Raw genomic sequence first — 24,806 nt, 5'->3', positions numbered from 1 at the left:
AGCTAGATGCTAAAAAATGCATAGTCATTCCCTTTGGGAAAAACAAAGTGCCCACAGATTACCACATAGGAGGTAATCCATTAAGTATGGAGGAAGTAATTAAGGATTTGGGGACCCAAGTAGATAGTAATTTCTCCTTCGACAATCACGTTGCCAAAGTGGTTAGAAAGACCTTCTATATAGCCCACCTCATGAAAGGTTTCACATCTAGATCAAGAGAGGTCTTTGTGCCACTCTATCACTCATCAGGCCCATAATTGAATACAATGCCCCATTTGGGATGTACCTTACCCGACACCTGCAGCAACTGGAAAGACCCCAAAAGTACCTCACCAAGAGGATCAAGGGACTCAGATGCCCTATGCAGTTAGGCTAAAGAAACTCCAGCTCTACTCAGTTACTTACCACCTACTCAGAGGCGATCTGTGCCTGACATATAAAACCATGTCCAACCCAGAATTAATGGACATGCTCCACCTCAAGAAATCCAAATCCCTTAGAGCTACACGCTCCAGAGACTTAAACCTCAGCACAGAAATAAATAGGACACGCTGGAGGGACAGATTCATATCCCAGAGACTCCCTTCACTCTGGAACAAAATCCCAGTCCAGGTTAGGCAGAGCCCCTCACTGACCCTCTTCAAGGGAAATCTTGACGAGTGGATGGGGGATCGTAAGTATACCCCTGGGATCTCTTCTGGGTCCCTGCTAGACAGAGGTAAAATAAACTAACCGTAAAGGGGCTATATTCTGTGACCTACTATTCAAAGGCACAGTCTACAAATCTAAAAGGGTGGCGAAAGCCAAACACACTCTGGATAGGCTTATAAATGCCCTAGGGCAGATAGCCTAGCATCAACCTATGAACCCTTCTTTTCTTCCCAAGGTGGCCTCAGCAGCCAATATTAATCAATCTATAAATTTGTCAGTCTTCTTCCCAAATTTCCAAAATAGAGGCGAACGTAAGCTTCATTTATTGGATGTCCATAGACAGCTTCGTTTTTACCTCCATAGGACTAAACCCTTCCAGAAGTCAGATCAATTGTTTGTCTCTCTTTCAAAAACATTTTTGGGCAAAGCAGTTTCGAATTTGTCCTTAGCAAGGTGGATCTCTCTTTGTATTGCACAAGTTTATAAGGACAAAGGTTTATCTCCTCCTGGTGTATTGAAGGCTCATTCCACTAGGGCAATGGCCACTTCTGCAGCTTTTTGGTCAAGAGTTCCGTTAGACGATATCTGTGCGGCAGCGACTTGGGTCAATTCGCATACATTCATCTCTCATTATAAATTGGATCTTATTTCCAGAGGGAGAGCATCCTTTGGCTCTGAGGTGAGGTGCTCAGAAATATCCTTCCATAAGGGCCTCCCAGGAATACTAGTAGCTGGGGACTCTGTCCCATATGTGCAAAAAGAATGAAGTTAACTACTTCAGGTAAAGAAGTTATGTCCTTACCATAACGTTCCATCTGAGTAGTTAGACTTGATACTTCTGGACCTTCCCTCCATCCCCCTCACTCTTCAGGTTTTTCCTGTTTAGGATTGTGATTATGTTGCCATTTTGTGTCAGCAAACTCAATCTGGGGCTAGATAGGAGGAAGTGATGTAATATAGGTAAGGGAGGAGCTTGGAGCTAATGCTTGAAGTTTTTGCCAGCTCTGATCCAAATCGGATCTGAATACCCATATGTGCAGAAGAATGAAGTCTAACTACTCAGATGGAATGTTATGGTAAGGACATAACTTCTTTTTTCCTGACTGTGTGGAAATAAAGATTTACAGGATTTAATGCATTCTACTGAACAAGTTGGAAGACATACGTTGCAATGTGGTTTTGATTCTTTAGAGGCCTCTTGCAGGACCGCTGTTACTGGGTCTGTGCTTAGAAGGCATGCTTGGCGTAAGGAGCAATCTTTGCCTGATCATGTTAAAGCTAAATTGTTGGATGCTCCTTTAAATCAGGACCGCCTGTTTGGCAACAAGGCTGAAGAAGTTCTTAAAAGGAAGATAAAGCTAAAGCTATGCAAACTGTTAAAGATTTTTTTTTACAAGTGCAACCTCCTCGATTTAGTAGGCACTGGCCTATTAAGAATTGCTCCTTTCCAGTCCCTTCCAGGTCCTCTCAAGCCAAACCCAGACACAGCAAGAACCCCAGGTCTCAGTCCCAGGAGACTCTCAGAACTAAGCAGTGGGGGGCCTCCATTTCCGAATCTGGAAATAAGACACCTCCCTATGGTAAACAGTCTAAATGACTTGCTTTTAAAATTCCCAAGCACTTATTTTTTGACCGCCCCTTTGGGGGGAAAGATTGCTCTTCATGCAAAGAACTGGGAACTCATAACCCATGACTAATGGGTTTTAAATAGTGTCCCAGGGGTACAGATTTCATTTCCACACGTTGCCAGCACCAAATGGGTGGCCAGATCTGCCCCCAAATCAGTGGGCAGAGGCTCAAAAACAAGTACTTTCCTCTTCTGGTACCAGTTGAATAGCCCCCGTGCTTAAGAGGGAAAGGGGACAAGGTTTCTACTCCAAACTTTTTCTGGTACCCAGAAAAGACAAATCTTGCGTCCAATCCTGGACCTGTCTACTCTAAACACCTTTCTGGAGATTCCAAAATTCAAGATGCTGACTCTTCACCAATTACTTCTATGTCAGGCAAAGATGCCTGGTTGGCAACACTAGATTTAAAAGAAGCATACTTGCACATCCCAATCAGGGAATCTTGCAGAAGATACCTACGCTTCAAAGCAGGCTACACACATTATCAGTACTCTGTGCTGCCCTTTGGCTTGTCTACTGCGCCCAGGGTATTCACAAAGTGCCTGGCTCCAGTTATTGCATTTTGCAGGCGCAGAAGTATTCAAATATACCCATACCTGGACTATTGCCTAATTCAGGCAGAAAGCCAGGGCATATTTTTGAATCTTCTGGCATTTGTAAAAAGGGTTCTAACTTGTCTGGGGTACACCATAAATGAAAAGAAATAACATAGTACCCTGTCAACAAATCATATTCCTGGGAGCAAGCTTGAATACAACTGCCCAGATGGCTTACCTGATGCCGGAAAAGCAGATTCATTTGGTAACCTATTTCAAACAAGTGGCCACAAAAACCCCGCTATCTGCAAGACAAATACTGCAAGCCTTGGGGTTCATGGCTTCCTGCATTCTTCTAATTCCATATGCAAGACTGCATATGAGGAAACTACAGTGGTATCTAAAGTCTATGGATTCAACATTCTCACAGCCTGGAAACGGTGATTCCTGTCATACCTTGCCTACGCCTGGAGTTCCTCTGGTGGGCAGAGGCCTGCCACCAAAACAAGGGCATACGATTCACACTACCCTCTGCCGCCCAAAACCTAACTACAGATGCATCAGACTGTGCATCGGGGGCTCACCTGGCAGGGAAGTATATTCAGGGCAAATGGAACCCAAGTCAAATGCACCTACATATCAATCAAAAAGAAATGTTAGCTGTACAGAATGCTCTGGCAGCCTTCAAGGACTACATTCTTCCAGGACAACTAATGGTAAAGACAGACACCACGGTTATGTGGTACATAAACAAGCAGGGAGGGGTACACATTCCTACCCCCTCTGCAGACTAGCCATGGCATTGTGGAACACAGCTTTGAGCTGCCAAGTACACCTACAAGCTCAATTCCTGTCTACGTCTTGCCCCCGATGCCTCTGCTCTCCTAAGTTCTACAAGGATGATCTTGATTGCTGCAGACCAAGGATGATCTTGATTGCTCCAGACTGGCCACGCCAACACTGGTACCCCCTCCTGCCCAGTGTGTCAGTTATCTCCATGGCACCTGCCTCAGACCCCTTCCCTGCTGTCACAGCAGAACCACCAAATTCTGCACCCTCAGCTTCCAACATTGAACCTTGCAGCCTGGCTAATCACTTAAATTCACCCTTCTCTCAGCAAACCTGTGGATGTCATCTTAGAGGCAAGGAGACCTAGTACTAGAAAAACTTATGCTGAAAAATGGAAAAGATTCTGTGCCTGGAACCAATCTCAGGGAATGAGCACAGCAGCACCCAATTTACCTCAGATTTTGCAATACTTAACTGAGATGCTTCACAAGGGTCTGTCTTTTTCTTCCATTAAAATCAAACGCCTCAGCCATTTCAGCTCATTATAACACAGAACCCACCCCTCTTCTCTCATCCTCTGCTCAAGCAGTATCTCAGAGGGGCAAAAAACTTGAGACCACCCAGTAGAGCTTCTACCCCTGCCTGGGGACCTTAACTTTGTTTTGGAGAAACTCACTCTACCTCCTTTCGAGTCAGCTTCTACTGCAGACTTAAAATTGCTTTCTTGGAAAACAGCTTTCCTTTTAGCAATCACTTCAGCTAGAAGGATATCTGAGTTACAGGCCCTTATGGAAGTGGAGCCTTTCATCATCTTTCATGCGGACAGGGTATCTCTCGGGATCAATCCATCCTTCATGCCCAAGGTAGTTTCCAGTGTGGCTCTTAATCAGTCCATTCATTTGCCAACCTTCTTTCCCAATCCACAGAATAAAAGGGAACGGATTCTGCATTCCTTAGATGTGCACAAACAACTAAGATCCTACTTGGACAGGACTAAGTCACGAAGAAAATCTGAGCAATTGCTGATATCATTTGCTGCAGGGGCAGAGGGGAAGGCTATTTCAAAACAAGCCATTTCTAAATGGATAAGCCATTGCATTCATTTCTGCTATAAGCACCACGGAAAACCTATCCCCCAGGGGATCAGATCTCACTCCACCAGGGCTGCATCTACTTCTGCAGCCTTTCTGAGGAGTCCCTACCAGGGATATCCTAGAAGCTGCTACCTGGAGTTCTGTACATACTTTCACCAAGCATTACCATCCATAGCTGGCCTTGCCACTGCTGTCTTGCAGGGCCTTATAGCTGGCCCTAATGCTGTATAAACTCCTCCTCCCAAGCATAGCTTTGAGAATTTACCCAAATATAATGACTGCAACAGTGAAACACGAAGAACGTAGTGCAGTTGTGTACACTTACCATAAATGTAGATGTTCGAGTATATTCACTGTTGCAATCCTGGCTACCCTCCCTCCAGCCCCCTACTTTTTTCTCTCTATACCCCTACTTTCCTTTACTATGCTTAAAAGCCTTTTTTTTTGTATTTGCTTTTGGTTGGAGGTATACATTTGTGTATTTGTTTATTTTCTCCCCATTAGGGGGGCACCTGACATATGGGGCAAGAAAAAAACGGTGTAATGATGTCTGCTGCATGTTTTATACCCCTGATGTCATGGAAGAAGGGAGGGCAACCAACGCAGGACCCAAGACTTTGTTAATCAGGCAGACTGAGGGCAACCTGCCAGCAGATTACCCAAATGTAATGACTGCAACAGTGAGTACACTCGAACATCTACATTTATGGTAAGTGTACACAACTGTACTTTCTGCTTCCAAATTTCCTCTTCCGCTACAATCTTTGGCCAGATTTTGTAATGTCAAAGTAGAACTGATGATTGTGACTCAGTCACCAACTTCCTTCACAGTGTAGAACCTGTGGTCACTGCATCCAACCCTGATACTGCAGAAGCTCTGCCGTAGGGCCAACTTCCAAGCATTTTTACTGAGAATTTTCTTTGTACAGTAACCTTTGGTCAATACATCCGACCCAGATACTCCAGGAGCTCTACCATAAGGTCCAACTCCCAAACATTTTTACTTAGAATTTTGTATTTGTACAATAGCCAGTGGCCATCTGACCCCAGTACTGCAGGAGGCCATCTCCCAAACGTTCATTTAAAGAACTTTTCCCACATTTAATTTTATTAATTCTGACACTGAATGCCTCAGATTGTGATTGTTAGAGCAGAGCTGATGAGCTGTGTGAGACCTGCCTTTTTAGGTACTGTAGGCACGAATGGAACAAGGCAGCCCAGATAACTAATTGCAGCATGAGGAGTATGATCAGTGCTGTATTGAGTTTGACTGATTCCCACAACAATGATGTCCACCAGCAGGTCCCAACTACTGTATGGTCATAGTTCCTTCTTACACTACTTCAGTTGTTGAAGTCTTGAAATAGGACATTCCAGACTTCACATTCCTGACGTGCCCAGATACACCAGACAAGCTGGTCTGGCAGTAGCAGTTAAACTCTTCCATACAGATGCATTGTTCCTAGGACCCTCATGATACATTTGAGTTTCCTGGGTGCCTGTCAACCACCCCAGCCATCTGACCAAGATGGTGATCAGTTGATCAGTACGTATCTCTTGAGCGGAGCATGCAAAGTATGTCATCTTAGCTCTGATGAGCCAAAGGTCAATGATCAGTCTTGTGTTATGGTGTTCAGTTTCGGAGTACCCTTGAGAATCTGTATATTCAAACATTGTATTTGGCAATGCTCTAGTACAGAGATTTGAAAACAGTCAAGCAAGCCATTCATCCCAGTCATGTTTCTCCACTTATATCCATCGTTCTCCAGGTATAAGCATTAAAGTCTTCAGAACTACAAAATGTATAGCTAGTGCTTGACCGAGCACCATCACTGCACTACCTAAGAAGGCTTGAGTAATCCAGGTAATGTTTAGGCACATAATCACAAATAGTTTCCTTTCTGTTGTTCACAGTCACATTGAAGTTTCCCCTTCATTTACCAGTGCATTCTCCCACTCAGTGGTACCCATTCTGGGGTTCAAGCATGTGTGCATTCCCTTTCAAGGTATTGCTTGGTAGAGACATCAAATCTGTTAAGTTTGATAGCTAAACTTATATGGTACCTTTCAATTTCCACACAGGTTCCAGCTCCTTCCCCTCTAGTGAGGCAACAACATTCCATGACCCAGGACTCTGAATCCATTGTCAGTGCCTAATCTTTCTTGATTTATCCTCTTCTGCCTGGTCACTTGGTTGGTATCGTGTTTCACTGTTGCAGTCATTACATTTGGGTAATCTGCTGGCAGGTTGCCATCAGTCGGCCTGAATAACAAAGTCTTGGTTCCTGCGTTGGTTGCTGTCTCCTTTTCCATGACGTCAGGTCATCAGGGGTATAAAATATGCAGCCAATGCCATTTTAATCAGTCTTTCTTGCCGCGCGGTGCCCAAAGTAGAGGCAGTTCGCAAGTGCCGGTTGGCCGACTCCTGAAATTTTCGTATTAGAGTTTCAGAACAGAAGTCTTCAAACTAAAGCTAAGTACCCATTTGGGGGAAGTTTTTCTTGCTCCTTGCCGATGTCAGTAAAAGTTAATAATTGCATTACTTGTGGGAAGCAAATACCTCATAAGGATTTTCATTTGTACTGTATTCCTTGCCTAGGCCCTGATCACAACGTGCCTTGCTGTCAGTTTTGTGCTAAATTTAACCAACGCACTATTAAGCGTCGGTATATTTTTGGTTCTAAGTATTTTGGTTCAAGATTTAACTAACCTGAAATGTCATCAGTTAGCAATCAGACTACCGGAGTTCACAAAAAACACAAGGAAAAAAGAGGGAGACAGACCGTCGAGGTCCAAAACCGATGAAGCTTCTCCTAAGCCAGTCGCCCGGTACTCAGTGAGGTGCTTTCGCAGCCCCTGATACACGCTACTTTTGAGTCGCAGGCCTCTACTGAGACCCATTCTGAGTCCGGTATGCCGCGAGATTCGCAAAGTATTGAACCAGCAGATGTCTCTCCCTTGGATGGGTCCGGAGCCACTGAGCAGGCACCGGCTTCTGAGGGTGTTTTCAGGCCTCAGCATTTTTACATTAAACCGACGCCAGCAATAAAACCAAGGTCAAAAACAACTTCTATGTCTAAAAAAAAAAGACGCATGAGCCACGTGTTCAGTCCCCTATGCCTAAAAAACAGATGATCAAAATGGCTGAGGATTTAATTACCTTGATTAGGGGTTCCCAACCCCCCTGCTAAGAGGCCTAGGCAAGGCACTGATTATGAATCTTCAGATCAGGTTTCCATTTCTAATGATTCCTCTTCTGATCAGGAATTTTCTATTCCACCCTGTGAGGATTCTGATGCCGAGGAATCCATCCCATCTGCATCTCCTCCTGAGGATTACTCTTTTGGAGAGACTTTACATACTTTAAGGGAACATTTTCACTGGGAGTCAGGACTTCTCTGAATCAAAAAAGAGGCTTAGGGATTTCCTTCTTCCACAGCATAGGCCTTTGGCCATACCTCCTGTATTAGACATTGTTGATGTGTTCTCGGAATCAAGCAAGGCTCCTGATTACCTGCCTCCAGCTCCTACTAAGCCAGACAGATAATACAGGTATGTCCGTCCTTCAAGGATGCATCTGCAGTCCTTACAAATGGGTTGTCCTGTCGTCAGGCAGCCCTTCGGTCGGCCGGATTCCAAAGTCTGGGTCTGGCCTCGGCTGGTGTCGCACTTCACCCGACGTCATAGCGGCAGTTCTTCGGGTATAAAGGCATCAGCCGACGCCATTTTCCCCAGTCTTTCTTGCCACGTGGCGCCCGAAGCAGAAGCTGTTCGCAAGTGCCGGTCGGTCAGAACCAGAGATTACTACTACAAGTACCGAAGACTTCTAAAAAGCTAAGTACCCCGTTGGGGACTCTTTCTTGCCTCAGCCGATGTCAGAAAAAGTGAATAACTGTTTAAATTGTGGGAAACAAATACCTCATAAAGATTTCCACTCTTACTGCTTACCTTGCTTAGGCCCAGACCACGCCGCAGCAGCTTGTCCAGCCTCTGCTTCTTTCTACCGACAACGCTTAGACATCGGTCTGAATTTGCTGAAGAGTTTTTCGCCCGCTTTTGCTTACATTATGCCGCCGGATACTCCGACTACGCAAATTTCTAAAACCGCAAGGAAAAGGACCGACACTTCGGGTCCGCGGTTTCGCGAAACCGCGGTTAAGCTAATCATGAGTGTCTCGGTTTCGCTGAAACCGAGTCCACGGTTCTTCCTTCGCCGAAAGCTTGCCACTTACCGAGGCCTCATCCAGCTTGGCTGAATCTGCTACTGAAATCCCACCTGCTCCTGCAGGTTCGCAGGATTTATCAGATACTATCCCTTTGGATATTTCTACCCCTGCACGTGGAGCTGCTAGGCCTCCTGCATCCATGTCGATTAAGGCCTTTGCCAGGGCTAAAGCAGCAAAAACTACCAAAACTGTGCCTGCTAAGACCCCCTCCCACAGGCCCAGTTCTAGTTCACAAATACTTAGTCTAGCAGAGGATCTCATTTCTTTGATCCGGGGATCCCAACCACATCCAGACAGGGCCTCTCACCCACCTCCAGAGAAGAGGACTAGAGTAGAGCCCCCTGAGCCAGTTTCTTCAGATGGCTCCTCTGATGAATCAGATAATTCAGACCCTCCAGAGGCCCCTTTTTCTCCTTATGAGGACTCTGATGCGCAGAAGACTCAATTCCTTCGGCCTCTCCGCCTGAGGAATTTTCTTTTGGGGAAACCTTGCATGCTATGAGGGAACAATTTCAATGGCAGGGCCAGGATTTTTCAGACTCTAGGAAAAGGCTTAGAACCTTTTTGCATTTGCCACAGCATAGGCCTTTAGCCATTCCTCCAGTACTTACTGTTGTGGATGATGCTTTTAATGATGCTTGTACTGCTCCTGATTCTCTTCCTCCGGCCCCTGCTAAGCCCGATAGGTACTACAGGGTTCCGGACACACATTATCATTTGTATAAGGCCCTTTTGCAGATCCCAAACTATCTCCCAGGGACCCAAGGCTGTAGCAGCTACCTCTACCAAAACCCTCCCCTCTGAAAGGGAATCTAGGGCCTTAGAGAGATGGGGTAAAAAGTTTACACTTCTGCTACTCTTTCAGCTAGGGCCTTGAACTGTCAATTCCACATGATTCAGTATCAGGAATTTATGTTAGACCAGTTAACTAAAAAACTGTCCTCCGATGAACCATTAGACAAAAAATCTGTACAGGAAATGGTACATAACATTCAGCAGGTCAGTAATCATTCCTTAAAATGGCTATGATGCACTGGAGGCTTCCTTTAGATCAGCCATGACTGGCACAGTGATCAGAAGACATGCATGGTTAAAAGAACAGTCCTTACCAGACCATGTTAAATCAAAGCTCCTAGATGCTCCCATGGATAAGCTCAATTTGTTTGGCTCCCCTGCACAGCAGGTGCTGAAGAAGGTGGAAGAGAAAGCAAAATCTGTCCAGACAGTCAAGGATTTCTTGCAGGTCCAGCCTCCAAGGTTTAGCAGGAACTGGCCTTCCAAGAATTGGTCCTTTCCAGACACCTCCAGAGCTCCAAGAGGCAGGAATAGACGCTCAAGAGGCAGGGGTCAATCCAGAGGTGCCTACAGGGGACGTCAGTGGCAGGCTAACAACCAGCGAGGTACAGCCACAGATCCAGCCATCACCACCACTTCCACAGGACAATCACAGTGACTTGGCTCTGGCACCACCTACCAGGGAACAACTAGAGGCACCCTTAGGCGGGAAGCTAGCCTTATTCTCAGTAAACTGGCATTACATCACAGGAGACAAATGGATTTTACAGACAATAGACCAAGGTTACAGGTTTCACTTCCATACTCTACCAAGGAAGAGAGGAATGCCAAACCTACCTCCAAATCAGAAGACAGAAGCTCTAGAACAAATAACTCGCTTACTAAGGATGAGAGCTGTGGAAAGGGTACCATCTATGGAACAAGGGCAAGGATTTTACTCCGGACTTTTCCTGGTACCAAGAAAAGAAAACCATATTCTCGACCTGTCCGCTTTAAACACATACCTCATTGTTCCAAAATTCACAATGCTGACCCTACAGCAGCTTCTTCCCATGCTGGGCAAGGAGTCTTGGCTGGTAACTCTAGATCTCAAGGAGGCATACCTGCACGTCCCCATACGACCAAATTGCAGAAGATACCTCAGATTTCTTGCAGGATCAGAGCATTATCAATTCTCAGCATTGCCCTTTGGCTTATCTACTGCGCCCAGAGTATTCACGAAATGCCTGGCATCAGTAATTGCTCATTGCAGGCTTCAGGGAATTCAAATTTACCCTTACCTGGACGACTGCCTGTAACAAGCGGACAACAAAAACAAATTAACAAAAGATTTGCAAAGGGTCATTCATCTACTACAAGCCCTGGGATACACAGTCAATATAAAAAAGTCAAGGCTGATACCATCCCAAAGGATAACCTTCTTGGGTGCAGATCTGGACACATCAAAACAAATGGCGTTCCTGACAGTAGAAAAACAGGAGCAACTCTCTTTCTACTTCATGGCATTAACAAAGCAGAACCAGCTAACAGCAAGAAAAGTCCTGCAAGCTCTCGGATACATGGCATCCTGCATAATATTGATTCCACATGCCAGACTACATATGAGAAAGTTACAGTGTTACCTAAGGAATTTATGGTCTCAGCACAAGCACAGCCTAGAAACCCAAATTCCAACAATTCCATGCCTGAAGCAAGAATTCCAATGGTGGGCTCAGGCCTGTCAAACAAACAAGGGACTGCCCTTCCACAACACTCAACCAAGCCAGACCATCACAACAGACGCTTCAGACCTCGGTTGGGGGGCACACATGCTGGACAAGTGCATACAAGGCTTATGGACTCAAGACCAGCTGCACCTACACATAAATCAAAAGGAAATGCTGACAGTAAAACTGGCAATTCAGGCATTCAGACCATTTCTTCGACGGGGTCAACTGCTGATAAGGACGGACAACACCACAGTTATGTGGTACATCAACAAACAGGGAGGCACACATTCATACCCTCTATGCCGGATGGCAATGGACCTCTGGAATGTGGCACTGAGCTTCAACATTCAGTTACAAGCAATTTTTGTGCCAGGAAAAGAAAATATACTAGCAGACATCCTAAGCAGAACTGCCACGGATGCCCACGAATGGATGCTGCATCCGGACATCTTCAAAACCATTACAAGGAAATGGGGACTACCAGAAATAGACTTATTTGCATCCCCACACAATCACCAACTGAAAAAAATTCTGCACAAGGTCGTACCACCCACTTGCTTGAAAAGTGGACTCCCTATCTTTCAGTTGGAAAAACCTGACAGCATATGCATTCCCACCTCTTCCTTTGATGCACAAGGTGCTATTGAAGATCAAAGAAGACCGTCCAAGGATCATCCTGATAGCTCCAGACTGGCCAAGGCAGCATTGGTACCCATTACTGAGGAGTATGTCTCGGGAACAAATATGGCCTCTGCCCCTAGTTCCCTTGCTGTTAACACAGAACAACTTCAAAACCCTGCATCCAAACCTGAAAACAGTGCAGCTGGCTGCCTGGAACATTGCATAAGACCAAATGACCCAGATTTATCTCAAAGGGTTAAAGACATTATCTTGGAGGCTCGCAGACCCTCAACAAAAAAAAAAAATTATTCAGCAAAATGGAAAAGATATCTCATTTGGAGTACAGCAAAAGGAGAGAATGTGTCACTGGTAAACATAGCTAACATCCTGGAATACTTGGCAGAGCTCTTCCACAACGGCCTGTCCTATTCTTCCATTAAGATTCATGCATCAGCCATTTCAGCAGAATACAACTTGGATCCTCAAGTCTTCTCACATCCTCTGCTCAGGCAGTTTCTGAGAGGAATTAAAAATGTAAAACCACCTAGGAAGCCACCATTGCCAGCATGGGACTTGAACTTTGTGCTAGAAAAGTTGACACTACCTCCTTTCAACCAGCAGCAACAGCAGAATTACAATACTTATCATGGAAAACTGCTTTCCTGCTTGCAATCACTTCAGCAAGAAGGGTATCTGAGCTACAGGCATTAATGGCAGTACAGCCCTTCCTGATCTTCCATCAAGACAGAGTGTCCATGAGAACTAATCCTACTTTTATGCCAAAGGTGGTCTCCAGGGTATCTTTAAATCAAGCTATCCACCTACCTACATTCTTCCCCAACCCACAGAACAGGGGAGAAAGGCTGTTGCATACCTTGGATGTACATAGACAATTACGTTACTACCTGGACAGGACCAAGAGCAACAGAAAAACTGACCAGCTACTGGTAGCATATGCAACAGGAATGGAAGGAAAAGCAATTTCAAAACAGACAGTCTCTAAGTGGATAGGAAATTGCATTAGATTTTGTTACTCCTACCATGGGAAGAAAATTCCAGAAAACATCAGGCCTCACTCTACAAGGGCTACAGCCACTACCACAGCTTTTTTACGAGGAGTGGCTACCAAAGACATTTTAGAGGCTGCTACTTGGAGCTCCGTGCATACATTTGCCAAGCATTATAATTTACCTTTATACTCCAGATCCCGAGCAGGTTTTGCCACTGCTGTTTTGCAAGGGATCTTAACTACACCATAATCTTATTTCTCCTCCTCCCCTAGTTTGGCTATGGTATTCTACCCATTTGTAAGGACTGCAGATGCATCCTTGAAGGACATAGTACAGTTTTGTACCTACCATAAATGTAGATGTCTGATAGGCATGCATCTGCAGTCAGGATTACCCACCCTCCTTCCCCTCTGTGGTACTCCTAGGGTATTTGCCCATCTTGTAGCTAGCTGGGGGAATCTATTATGGTGTATTTGTTTGTATATATGTACATACATGCTTATTTTTTGTTTGCTCTCTACTATTTGAAACCATTTGCATTTATCCAAATTTAGCCTTCCTAGAGGGCACCTGGCATCTGGGGCAAGAAACACTGAGGAAAATGGCGTCGGCTGATTCCTTTATACCTGAAGAACTGCCGCTATGACGTCGGGTGAAGTGCGACACCAGCCGAGGCCAGACCCAGACTTTGGAATCCGGCCGACCGAAGGGCTGCCTGACGACAGGACAACCCATTTGTAAGGACTGAAGATGCATGCCTATCGGACATCTACATTTATGGTAGGTACAAAACTGTACTTTCCTGACTCCCACAAATTTCTTTTCAAAAATCCAGCTGTTGATCCTGAGACTATTTCTCAGGGTCCCAAGGGTGTTAAGGCTTCTACAGCCTAAAATCCTACCCCTTCTGATAGAGATTCCAGGGCGCTGGATAGATGGGGTAAGAAGGTTTATACATCTGCAACCTTGGCAATCAGGGCTTTAAACTGCCAGTTTCATAAGCTTAAATATCAACAACATGTTATAAGCTTACTGAAACAGAAAATGATGTTGATTTCTGATTGTTTGGAAAATAGAGTTACAGGATTTATTACATTCAGCAGAACAGGTTGGAAAGCATACTTTGCAATGTGGTTTTGATTCCTTGGAGGCCTCTTGTAGGGCTGCTGTTACTGGATCTGTGATTAGAAGGCATGCTTGGCTCAAGGAGCAAAATCTGCCTGATCATGTTAAAGCTAAATTGTTGGATACCCCTTTGCAGCATGATGCTCTGTTTGGTAATAAGGCAGAAGAGATTTTAAAGAAAATGGAAGACAAAGCTAAATCTATGCAAACTAAAAGATTTCTTGCAAGTGCAGCCACTCAGGTTCAGTAGACACTGGCCTACTAAAAATTTGTCCTTTCCTGATTCCAACAGAGCCACTCGGCAAACCCAGGAGCTCAAACGGCTCCAGATATCAATCACAGGGTTCATACAGGTCAAAGCAATGGGGAGACTCCGCCTCCAAATCTGGAGGAAACAAAGCACAACCCTACAGTAAGTCTCAATGACTTTCCTCTACCATCTCCAAGCACTTATCTTTTGGCAGCCCACTTGGGGGGAAAATTAGCACTTCATGCTCAAAATTGGCAGTTAATTACCCAGGACAAGTGGGTATTAAACATAGTATCCCAGGGGTACAGATTTCATTTCCATACTTTGCCAATTCCAAACGGATGGCCGGATCTGCCACAAAACCAGTGGGCAGAGGCCCAAAAACATGTCATGTCCCTCATGGATATGGGGGCTATTCAACCGGTACCAGAAAAGGAAAAAGGACAAGGATTTTATTCAAGACTTTTCCTGGTACCCAGAAAAGACGATTCATGGCATCCAGTACTGGACTTATCGATTCTGAACACATTCTTGGACATTCCAAAATTCAAAATGCTGACTTTACAGCAGCCGCTGCCTATGCTAGGCAAGAATGCTTGGTTAGTAACTCTAGACTTAAGAGGCATACCTGCATATCCCAATAAGGGAATCGTGCAGAAGATATACCTCCTCTTCAAAGCAGGTTTTTTGCATTACCAGTTCTCTGCACTGCCCTTTGGCTCATCTATTACGCCCAGGGACTTTACAAAGTGCCTGGCACCAGTAGTTGCATTCTGCAGACAAACATTCAAATATATCCTTATCTGGACGATTGTCTCATTCAAGCAGAGGACAAGGACATTCTTCTTCAACATCTGGTGTTTGTAAAAAGGCTTCTAGCATGCCTAGGGTACACCATAAACGAAAAGAAATCACAACTGGTACACACTCAAATAATTACATTCCTGGGTGCAAGCTTGAATACAACTGCTCAGATGGCTTACCTCACGCCAGACAAAGGCAATTTACAACATACTTCAAACAAATGGCAACAAAAACCCAGTAATCTGCAAGACAAATTCTGCAGGCTTTGGGGTTCATGGCATCCTGCATTCTACTAATTCCATATGCGTGACTGCATATGAGGAAACTTCAGTGGTATTTAAAAAGTTTATGGAGTCAATGTTGTCACAGCCTGGAAACAATGATTCTTCTCATTCCCTGTCTACAACAGGAGTTCCTTTGGTGGGCAGAGACATGTCACCAAAACAAGGGACTGTCATTCACTCTACCCCCTGCCACCCAAACCCTAACTACAGACCCATCAGACTATGCTTGGGGGGCCCACCTGGCCGGGAGATGCATTCAGGGCAAATGGAGCCTAAACCAAATGGATCTGCATATCAACCAGAAAGAAATGATAGCTGTTCAGAATGCTCTGACAACCTTCAAGGACTTACTTCACCCACGACAACTACTGATAAAGACAGGCAACACCACAGTTACGTGGTACATAAACAAGCAGGGGGTACACATTCCTACCCCCTATGCAGACTAGCCATGGCATGTGGAACACAGCCTTGACTTACCAAATACATCTTCAAGCTCAATTCCTGCCAGGAAAGCAAAATACTCTGGCAGACGACTTGAGCAGAAACCTTATGGATACACACGAATGGAAACTGGATCCACAAATCTTCAGTATGTTAACACAGAAATGGGGGAGCCCAGACATAGTTTTGGGGAGAGGCAAATAGATCTATCAGTGGAGAAATTCTGCACAAGAACTTATCACCAAAAAGCATGGAAAGTGGATGCTGTATCCTTCAGCTGGAAAAAACTATCAGTCTATGCCTTTCCCCCTCTGCCTCTACTCTCAAAGGTCTTACTAAAAGTCAGACAGGAAAAAACAAAAATTATTCTAATTGCTCTGGACTGGCCTCGCCAGCACTGGTACCTGCGTCTAAGGAATATGTCACACCTTCCTCCGTCGTACTTGCCTCAAACACCTCACCTACTGTCTCAGCAGAACTATCAAATTCTGCACACTCAGCTCCAAACTCTGAATCTTGCAGCATGACTAATCAACTAATTATTCAAACCACATCTCTCAGTAAACCTGTGATGGATGTCATTTTGGAAGCCAGAAGGCCTAGTACTAGAAAATCTTATGCTGATAAATGGAAGAGATTCTGTGCTTGGAACCAAGCACAAGGAATAAACACAGCCAAGCCCGATATTCCTCAGATTTTACAATACCTAACTGAGATGCTTGACAAGGGCCTATCTTTTTCTTCAATAAAAATCCATGCCTCTGCCATCTCGGCTCATTACAACACAGAGACTCCCCTCTTTTCTCATCCACTGCTTAAACAGTGTCTCAGGGGGGGGAAAAATTTAAGGCCTCCCAGGAGAGCACCAACTCCTGCATGGGACCTCAATTTTGTGCTGGAAAAACTCACCCTGCCTTCTTTCGAACCAGCAGCTACTGCGGATATAAAATTTCTATCTTGGAAGACAGCTTTTCTTTTGGCAGTCACTTCAGCAAGGAGGGTTTCAGAACTACAGGCTCTCATGGCAGTGAAGCCTTTCATTATATTTTACCCGGACAGGGTGGCCCTCAGGACCAATCCTCATTTTATGCCTAAGGTGGTATCCACTGTGGCTCTTAACCAGACCATTCACCTGCCAACTTGTTTCCCAAATCCGCAGAACAAAGGGGAGCAGTTTCTGCATTCATTGGATGTACACAGACAACTAAGATTCTACTTAAACAAGACAAAATCTCTAAGAAAGTCTGAGCAACTATTGGTAGCATTTGCTGCAGGATCAGAGGGGAAGGCTATATCAAAGCAGGCCATTTCTAAATGGATAAGCCACTGCATTTGTTTCTGCTATTTGCACCATGGTAAACCAGTGCCCAACGGGGATCAGATCCCATTCCACCAGGGCTGCCTCTACTGCAGCAGCTTTTCTCAGAGGGGTCCCAACCAAAGACATTGTAGAAGCTGCTACTTGGAGCTCTGTTCATACGTTCACAAAGCATTATCATTTACCTCTCTTCTCTAAATCCAGGGCAGGCTTTGCCACTGCAGTCCTGCAGGGCCTTATAGCTGCTCCTAATGCTGTTTAGTTCCATCCATAGCTTTGGGATTCTACCCAAATGTAATGACTGCAACAGTGAAACACGAACATAGTACAATTGTGTACACGTACCATAAATGTAGATGTTCGAGTGTATCCCCCATTCTATACCTTATCTTTCCTTCACTATACTCAAAAGCAGTTGTGGTGTATTTGCTTTTAGTTGAAGGTAATTTTTATGTTTCTAAGGTGCATTTATATATATTTACAGTTTATTTATATATATTTTTGCTCCCCATTTGGGGGGCACCTGACATCTGGGGCAAGAAAAACTGATTAAAATGATGTCTGCTGCATGATGTCCTTCAAGAATGCAACTGCAGTCACAACATATGGGTTGTCCTGCCTCGGGCAGCCCTCGGTCGGCCGGATTCCAAAGTCTGGGTCCGACGTCGGCTGATGTCACATTTCTCTCCGACGTCAGAGCGGCTGGAGTACATAAGCATCAGCCGACGCCATCTTCTTCAGTCTTTCTTGCCGCGTGGTGCCCGAAGCAGAAGCAGTTTGCAAGTGCTGGTCGGTCAGCTCCTGTATTCTTCGAAACCGAAGTCATCAAAAAAGCTAAGTACCCCGTTGGGGACCTTTTCTTGCCTCAGCCGATGTCAGAAATTACTGAAAAAGTAAATTGTCTTGTGGTAAACAAATACCTCATAAGGATTTCCATTCTTACTGCCTCCCTTGCCTTGGCCCAGACCACGACGTCTCGGCCTGTGCCGCCTGTGCTCGCTTCAACAAGCGCACTCTCAGGCGCCGGGCGGAGTTCGCTGAAGACTTTTTCGGTGAAAAATTTGATTACACAGTGCCGTCGGAACAACCGACAACGCATACTCCTAAGAAACGAAAAGACCGGGACCGACATCCTCGGCCCGCGTCTTCCACCGACACCACACCAAAACTTACAGCGAGTGCCCCGGTTCCTTCTGAGGCGGTTATTACACCGCATCGAACCGAAGACACCGCATTACCGATACCGCCGATACCAGAGGCCACTCCACCAGTTATTGATTTTCCTCCAGATACTGAAACCGAGGAGATGCCCGAGACCATTGCTGTTGATAAGGTCACTCCTGCACGTGGAGCGGCTAGGCCTCCCATGTCCATGTCTATCAAGGCCTACACACGTGCTAAGGCAGCCAGCAAGACCAAGCATCTTACTGCTAAAACCTTACCTCAGCCCACTCCTGACACTCAAATCATGTCTTTGGCCGCAGATTTAATTTCCCTGATCAGAGGTTCCCAGGCCCATCCTGAGAGAGGATCCCAGCCTCCTCCTGATAAGAGGCCCAGGGTTGAACCCTCTGACCCTCTTTCTTCAGATGAAGATTCTGAGGACTCTAGTCAAACAGCGTCAGCGTCCCAACCAAGACCCAACCAAGAGAAAAGAAGTGCTCCTGCTAAAAATAAATTGAATAAATAAACCTCAACAAAGGCATGGAGCTGATTGAATCCAAATATATTCGCAGGATAAAAAAGTTACTCTGCTCGTCCAGTAAGAACAATAGCTCCACAAGATATAATAACAGGAACGTTCTTTATTTAGGACCAGGACTGGTCCTAAATAAAGAACGTTCCTGTTATTATATCTTGTGGAGCTATTGTTCTTACTGGACGAGCAGAGTAACTTTTATCCTGCGAATATATTTGGATTCGTCAAGCCGTTGTGCTCCTGCGCTTTTGTTGAGGTTTATTTATTCTGAGGACTCTGTTCACTCCGAAAGCCAGGAAGAGCCCTTCCAGACCTATGAGGATTCAGATGCAGAGGACTCCATTCCCTCGGCCTCTCCTCCTGAGGATATCTCTTTTGGGGAAGTTCTGCATTCCATGAGGGAGCATTTTCAGTGGCAAGGCCAGGAATATTCAGATTCCAGAAAGCGCCTTCGAACTTTCCTTAAAAAACCACAGCACAGGCCCTTAGCTATACCTCCTGTGCTTGATGTTTTGGATGATCTATACTCTGACTCCAGTGTTGCCCCTGATACTCTCCCTCCTGCTCCTGTCAAGCCTGACAGATACTATAGGGTCCCAGAAACCCATTCTCATTTCTTTAGGGCCCATGCTGTTGATTTAGAAACTATTTCCCAGGGGCCTAAAGGGGTTTCAGCTACCACGTCCACAAAATCCTTTGCCTTCCGACAGGAAGCAAGGTCTTTAGAGATGGGGGAAGAAGGTTTACACCTCCACTACTTTATCTATGAGAGCTCTCAATTGTCTCTCTCACATGTTTCAATATCAGGATTTCCTGTTAGATGATTTACAGAAAAAATTGGCCTCTCCTGAACCTTTAGATAGGAAGTCTTTGCAAGAGGCTGTTCATAATTCTCAGCAGGTTAGCAATCACTTTCTACAGTGTGGATATGATGCATTGGAAGCTTCATGTAGGGCAGCTATGACAGGGGCGGTCATTCGTAGACATGCATGGTTAAAAGAACAACCTTTACCAGATCATGTTAAGGCAAAACTTCTTGATGCACCCTTGGAAAAGAACAAGTTCTTTGGTGCTAATGCTAAAGATGTGTTAAAGTCCATTGAGGAAAAAGCCAAGTCAGTTCAGACAGTCAAAGATTTCCTCCAGGTTCAGCCACCCAGATTCAGCAGGAACTGGCCTTCTAAAAATTGGTCCTTTCCTAATCCTGGATGATTTCAAAGGGGCAAAAACAGGCGTGCCCGAGGAAGAGGGCAATACAGAGGATCCTACAGGGGACGACAATGGCAACCAGCAAACCAAAGAGGTGACACAGGGGTTTCTCCTGCCCCGCAGGGACAATCTCAATGACTTTCCTCTAGTTCCGCTTACCAAGGAGCAAACAGAAGCTCCCTTGGGCGGAAAATTATCTTTGTTTTCAAACAATTGGCACAAACTGACAAAAGACAAATGGATTTTGGACATTATAGACCACGGTTACAGGTTCCATTTTCATACTTTGCCAAGAAAACAGGGCATGCCAAACCTTCCACAAAACCAGAGGACAGAGGCTATCAAGCAAATTTCTCTGCTTGCTCAGATCAAAGCAATAGAAAAAGTTCCACTACAAGAACAAGGTCAGGGATTTTATTCAAGACTGTTCCTTGTTCCAAGAAAAGAAACTCAATGGAGACCAATACTGGATTTGTCCGCTTTAAACACTTTTCTCATAGTACCAAAGTTCAAAATGCTGACTCTACAGCAACTCCTTCCCATGCTGGGCAAGGGGTCTTGGCTGATTACTCTGGACCTCAAGGAGGCATACCTGCATGTCTCTATCAGACACAGTTGCAGAAGATACCTCAGATTTCTTGCAGGGCCAGAGCATTATCAATTCTCAGCATTGCCTTTTGGCTTATCTACTGCGCCCAAAGTATTTACGAAATGCCTGGCATCAGTAATTGCTCATTGCAGGCTCCAGGGGATTCAAATCTACCCGTACGTAGACGATTGCCTCATTCAAGCGGACAGCAAACTAACCTTGACAAAAAACTTGAATTATGTCATACACTTGCTACAGGCTCTGGGATACACCGTCAACGTTCAAAAGTCAAGACTTCAGCCATCCCAGCAAATAACCTTCTTAGGAGCCAAACTAGACACAGCCTCTCAAATGGCTTACCTGACAGAAGACAAGCAAAAGAAGTTAACTCATTACTTCAAAAGTTTAGCAAAACTCACCCAGATGACTGCAAGGAGATTCCTACAGGCCCTGGGTTACATGGCATCCTGCATTCTCCTGGTTCCACTAGCAAGACTACACATGAGAAAGCTTCAGTGGTACCTAAAAAGCTGATGGTCTCAACACAGCAACAACCTAGAAGCAATTTTACCACTCATTCCAGGTCTTCAAAAGGAATTCCTATGGTGGGCCACAGTAAGCCAGTCAAACACAGGTATGTCATTCAAAAAACCTCAGATAACACAGACCATGACCACAGACGCCTCAGACCTTGGATGGGGGGGCGCACATGGAGGGCAGATGTATTCAAGGACAATGGTCTCCAAAGGAAACACATCTGCATATCAACCAAAAAGAAATGCTGGCAGTAATGCATGCCATCAAGGCCTTCGGACAACAACTTCAACAAGGCCACCTACTAATACGGACAGACAACACCACTGTGATGTGGTACATAAACAAGCAGAGGGGCACTCATTCTTACCCCCTTTGCAGACTGACAATGAATCTTTGGGAAAAATCACTGAGTTTAAACATACAGTTACAATCCCAGTTTGTTCCAGGCAAAGACAATGTTCTGGCGGACAGTCTAAGCAGGAATTTCCTAGATCCCCATGAATGGAGGTTACATCCAGACATCTTCATACAACTTACCTCGACATGGGGCAGGCCGGACGTAGACTTATTTGCCTCCCACCTCAATCATCACCTACCAAAGTTCTGCTCAAGGACATATCATCCACAAGCATGGAGAATAGATGCTCTCTCTTTCAACTGGAGCTCCCTAATAATCTATGCATTTCCACCTCTGCCACTGATGACCACAGTGTTACTAAAGATCAAAGCAGAGCAGCCGAAGGGGATTCTAATAGCTCCAGACTGGCCAAGACAACACTGGTACCCACTACTACGGAGCATATGTTACAACAAAACGTGGGCCCTTCCCCAATGGCCCCAACTTTTGATTCAACACAACTTCAGGACAGTTCATCCCAACATCCAGACGCTACAGCTAACAGCTTGGGAGATCCCATAAATAACCTCAATTTACCTCTCTCCAAGGAAGTCCAGCGGATACTAACAGAAGTCCGCAGACCATCCACCAGAAAGGCTCGCAGACCATCCACCAGAAAGGCTTACTCAGCCAAATGGAAGAGATTCAGCATTTGGAATACCAACAAGGGTCATGATGCATCACTTTTGAGCATCCCACTCATTCTAGAATACTTGGCAGATATGCTACATAACGGACTCTCATACTCTTCCATAAAAATACATGCTTCAGCTATCTCTTCTAGGTACAACACTGATCCACCTGTATTTTCACATCCTTTGTTAAGGCAATTTCTTAGAGGAATCAAGAATATAAAGCCCCCAAGAAAGGCAGCAGTACCAGCTTGGGATCTCAATTTTGTCCTAGAAAAATTGACTCTACCTCCTTTCGAGCCAGCAGCTTCTGTGGATTTACAATTTCTTTCCTGGAAGACAGCTTTCCTGCTGGCCATTACCTCAGCAAGAAGGGTTTCGGAATTACAGGCCCTAATGGCAATACCACCGTTCATAATTTTTCACAGAGACAGGGTCTCCTTACGAACCAACCCTACCTTTCTACCAAAAGTGGTATCTAGAGTTTCTTTAAATCAAGCAATTCACCTGCCTACTTTCTTTCCCAATCCTGAGAACAAAGGGGAAAGACTGTTACATACCTTGGACATACACAGGCAACTTCGCTACTACCTGGACAGAACCAAGACCAGTAGGAAGTCTGATCAGCTTTTTGTAGCTTACGCCCCTGGAGTACAAGGAAAAGCAATTTCCAAACAGACAATTTCAAAATGGATTGGACATTGCATCAGATTCTGCTATTCCTTTCATGGATTGTGTGTGCCAGCCAATGTCAGACCACACTCCACCAGAGCTACAGCCACCTCTACAGCATTCTTAAGAGGGGTGCCTACAAAAGACATTCTAGAAGCTGCTACATGGAGCTCCGTGCATACATTTTCCAAACACTACAATCTCCCTTTATATTCCAGATCCAGAGCAGGCTTTGCTTCGGCAGTCCTGTAGGGACTGATAGCTACACCATCCCTTTCTTAGAGCATACCACCTCCCCCAGCTAAGCTATGGTATTCAACCCATATGTTATGACTGCAGTTGCATTCTTGAAGGACATAGTACAGTTTCGTACCTACCATAAATGTAGATGTCCGATAGATATGCAACTGCAGTCGGGTTTTCCCTCCCTCCTTCCCCTCTATGCCTTGGGTCCACTCTTCTCCCTGTTATCCTTAGCTGGGGATATCTGTTATGGTGCATCTGTTTATTGCTTATTTATTTGTATGGAAACCTATTATTGTCTTCCAATTTGATTACAGCCTTCCTTGGAGGGCACCTGGCATCTGGGGCAAGAAACACTGAAGAAGATGGCGTCGGCTGATGCTTATGTACAGCAGCCGCTCTGACGTCTGAGAGAAATGCGACATCAGCCGACGTCGGACCCAGACTTTGGAATCCGGCCGACCGAGGGCAGCCTGAGGCAGGACAACCCAAATGTTATGACTGCAGTTGCATATCTATCGGACATCTACATTTATGGTAGGTACAAAACTGTACTTTTTATACACCTGACGTCATGGAAGAGGAGACAGCAACCGACGCAGGACCCAAGACTTTGTTATTCAGGCCGACTGAGGGCAACCTGCCAGCAGATTACCTAAATGTAATGACTGCAACAGTGAATACACTCTAACATCTACATTTATGGTAAGTGTACACAAGTGTACTATTTGGGGCCCCCACACAGTGGCTTTTTTTGGATATTCCTGTCCGCAAGGTGCGTGGGTCATCAGCAACCCCCCCCCCCCCCAGCTGTACAGGTGGGATCCAGATATCCCTGTTTCGGTCAAAGTTTATTTACTGAAAGGTCATAGGGAATCATTTTTATTTGCTATTTATCTGGCCTCTTCTGTTAGACTAATGTGATTCTACCAGGACTGTAAAGCTGCAGACAGCATGGTTTAAGATGTGTTCATTCTACAATTTTATCTATTAACCTATGTTTTATATTCACTTATTTCATGCCCCTGAATACGTATCTAGAACCTTTATTTCTGTTTTCAGATAGTAACATCACTGTAAAGTTGGGAGAATGTTCCATTGTGATATTAAGTACAACACACTAAAATGTTTCTACAGGTGTTTCTAATTGGGACTGTTGTACAGCTACAACTTTTGTAACAAGTCAACGAATTGTAGTAGGGTGTAATTGTCTTTGCCAAACCATGTCTGATGTTTCTTTTTTTCCTGCAGGTTGCAATCTGAAAATTTTCAATAATCAGGAATTTGCTGCACTTCTTGCTCAGTCTGTAAACCAGGGATTTGAAGCAGTTTACCAGTTAACCAGGATGTGTACTATTAGAATGAGCTTTGTAAAAGGCTGGGGTGCAGAATATAGGTATGTAAAGCAAGTTTTCGTACACCACCAAACTTTCTAAAAAGTTTTAGAACTGGCAAAGTGTTTGTGTATTCACAGTATTCATAATCATTTTGATAATGTCATTCAGGTCAAACTTACAGATTTTTTTGGTGGTGATGCCAAATTT

The 24,806-nt window shown here is 44.9% G+C and overlaps 1 protein-coding gene across 1 annotated transcript in view; it reads left to right on the top strand.

Moving 5' to 3' along the window:
* The window catches only part of SMAD2 (SMAD family member 2), a 1,415,285-nt gene that overhangs the window by 1,352,912 nt on the left and 37,567 nt on the right, over positions 1 to 24,806 (top strand). Inside the window, exon 7 of the mRNA XM_044088986.1 lies at positions 24,514 to 24,658. Within this exon, the coding sequence (XP_043944921.1) occupies positions 24,514 to 24,658 (145 nt within the window). The remainder of the gene's footprint in view (positions 1 to 24,513; positions 24,659 to 24,806) is intronic.

Source organism: Protopterus annectens, chromosome 1.part1 (assembly GCF_019279795.1).
Source record: "Protopterus annectens isolate FY-2018-M chromosome 1.part1, PAN1.0, whole genome shotgun sequence".
Taxonomy (NCBI): domain Eukaryota; kingdom Metazoa; phylum Chordata; order Ceratodontiformes; family Protopteridae; genus Protopterus; species Protopterus annectens.
This window is presented reverse-complemented; position numbering and strand designations above follow the sequence as displayed.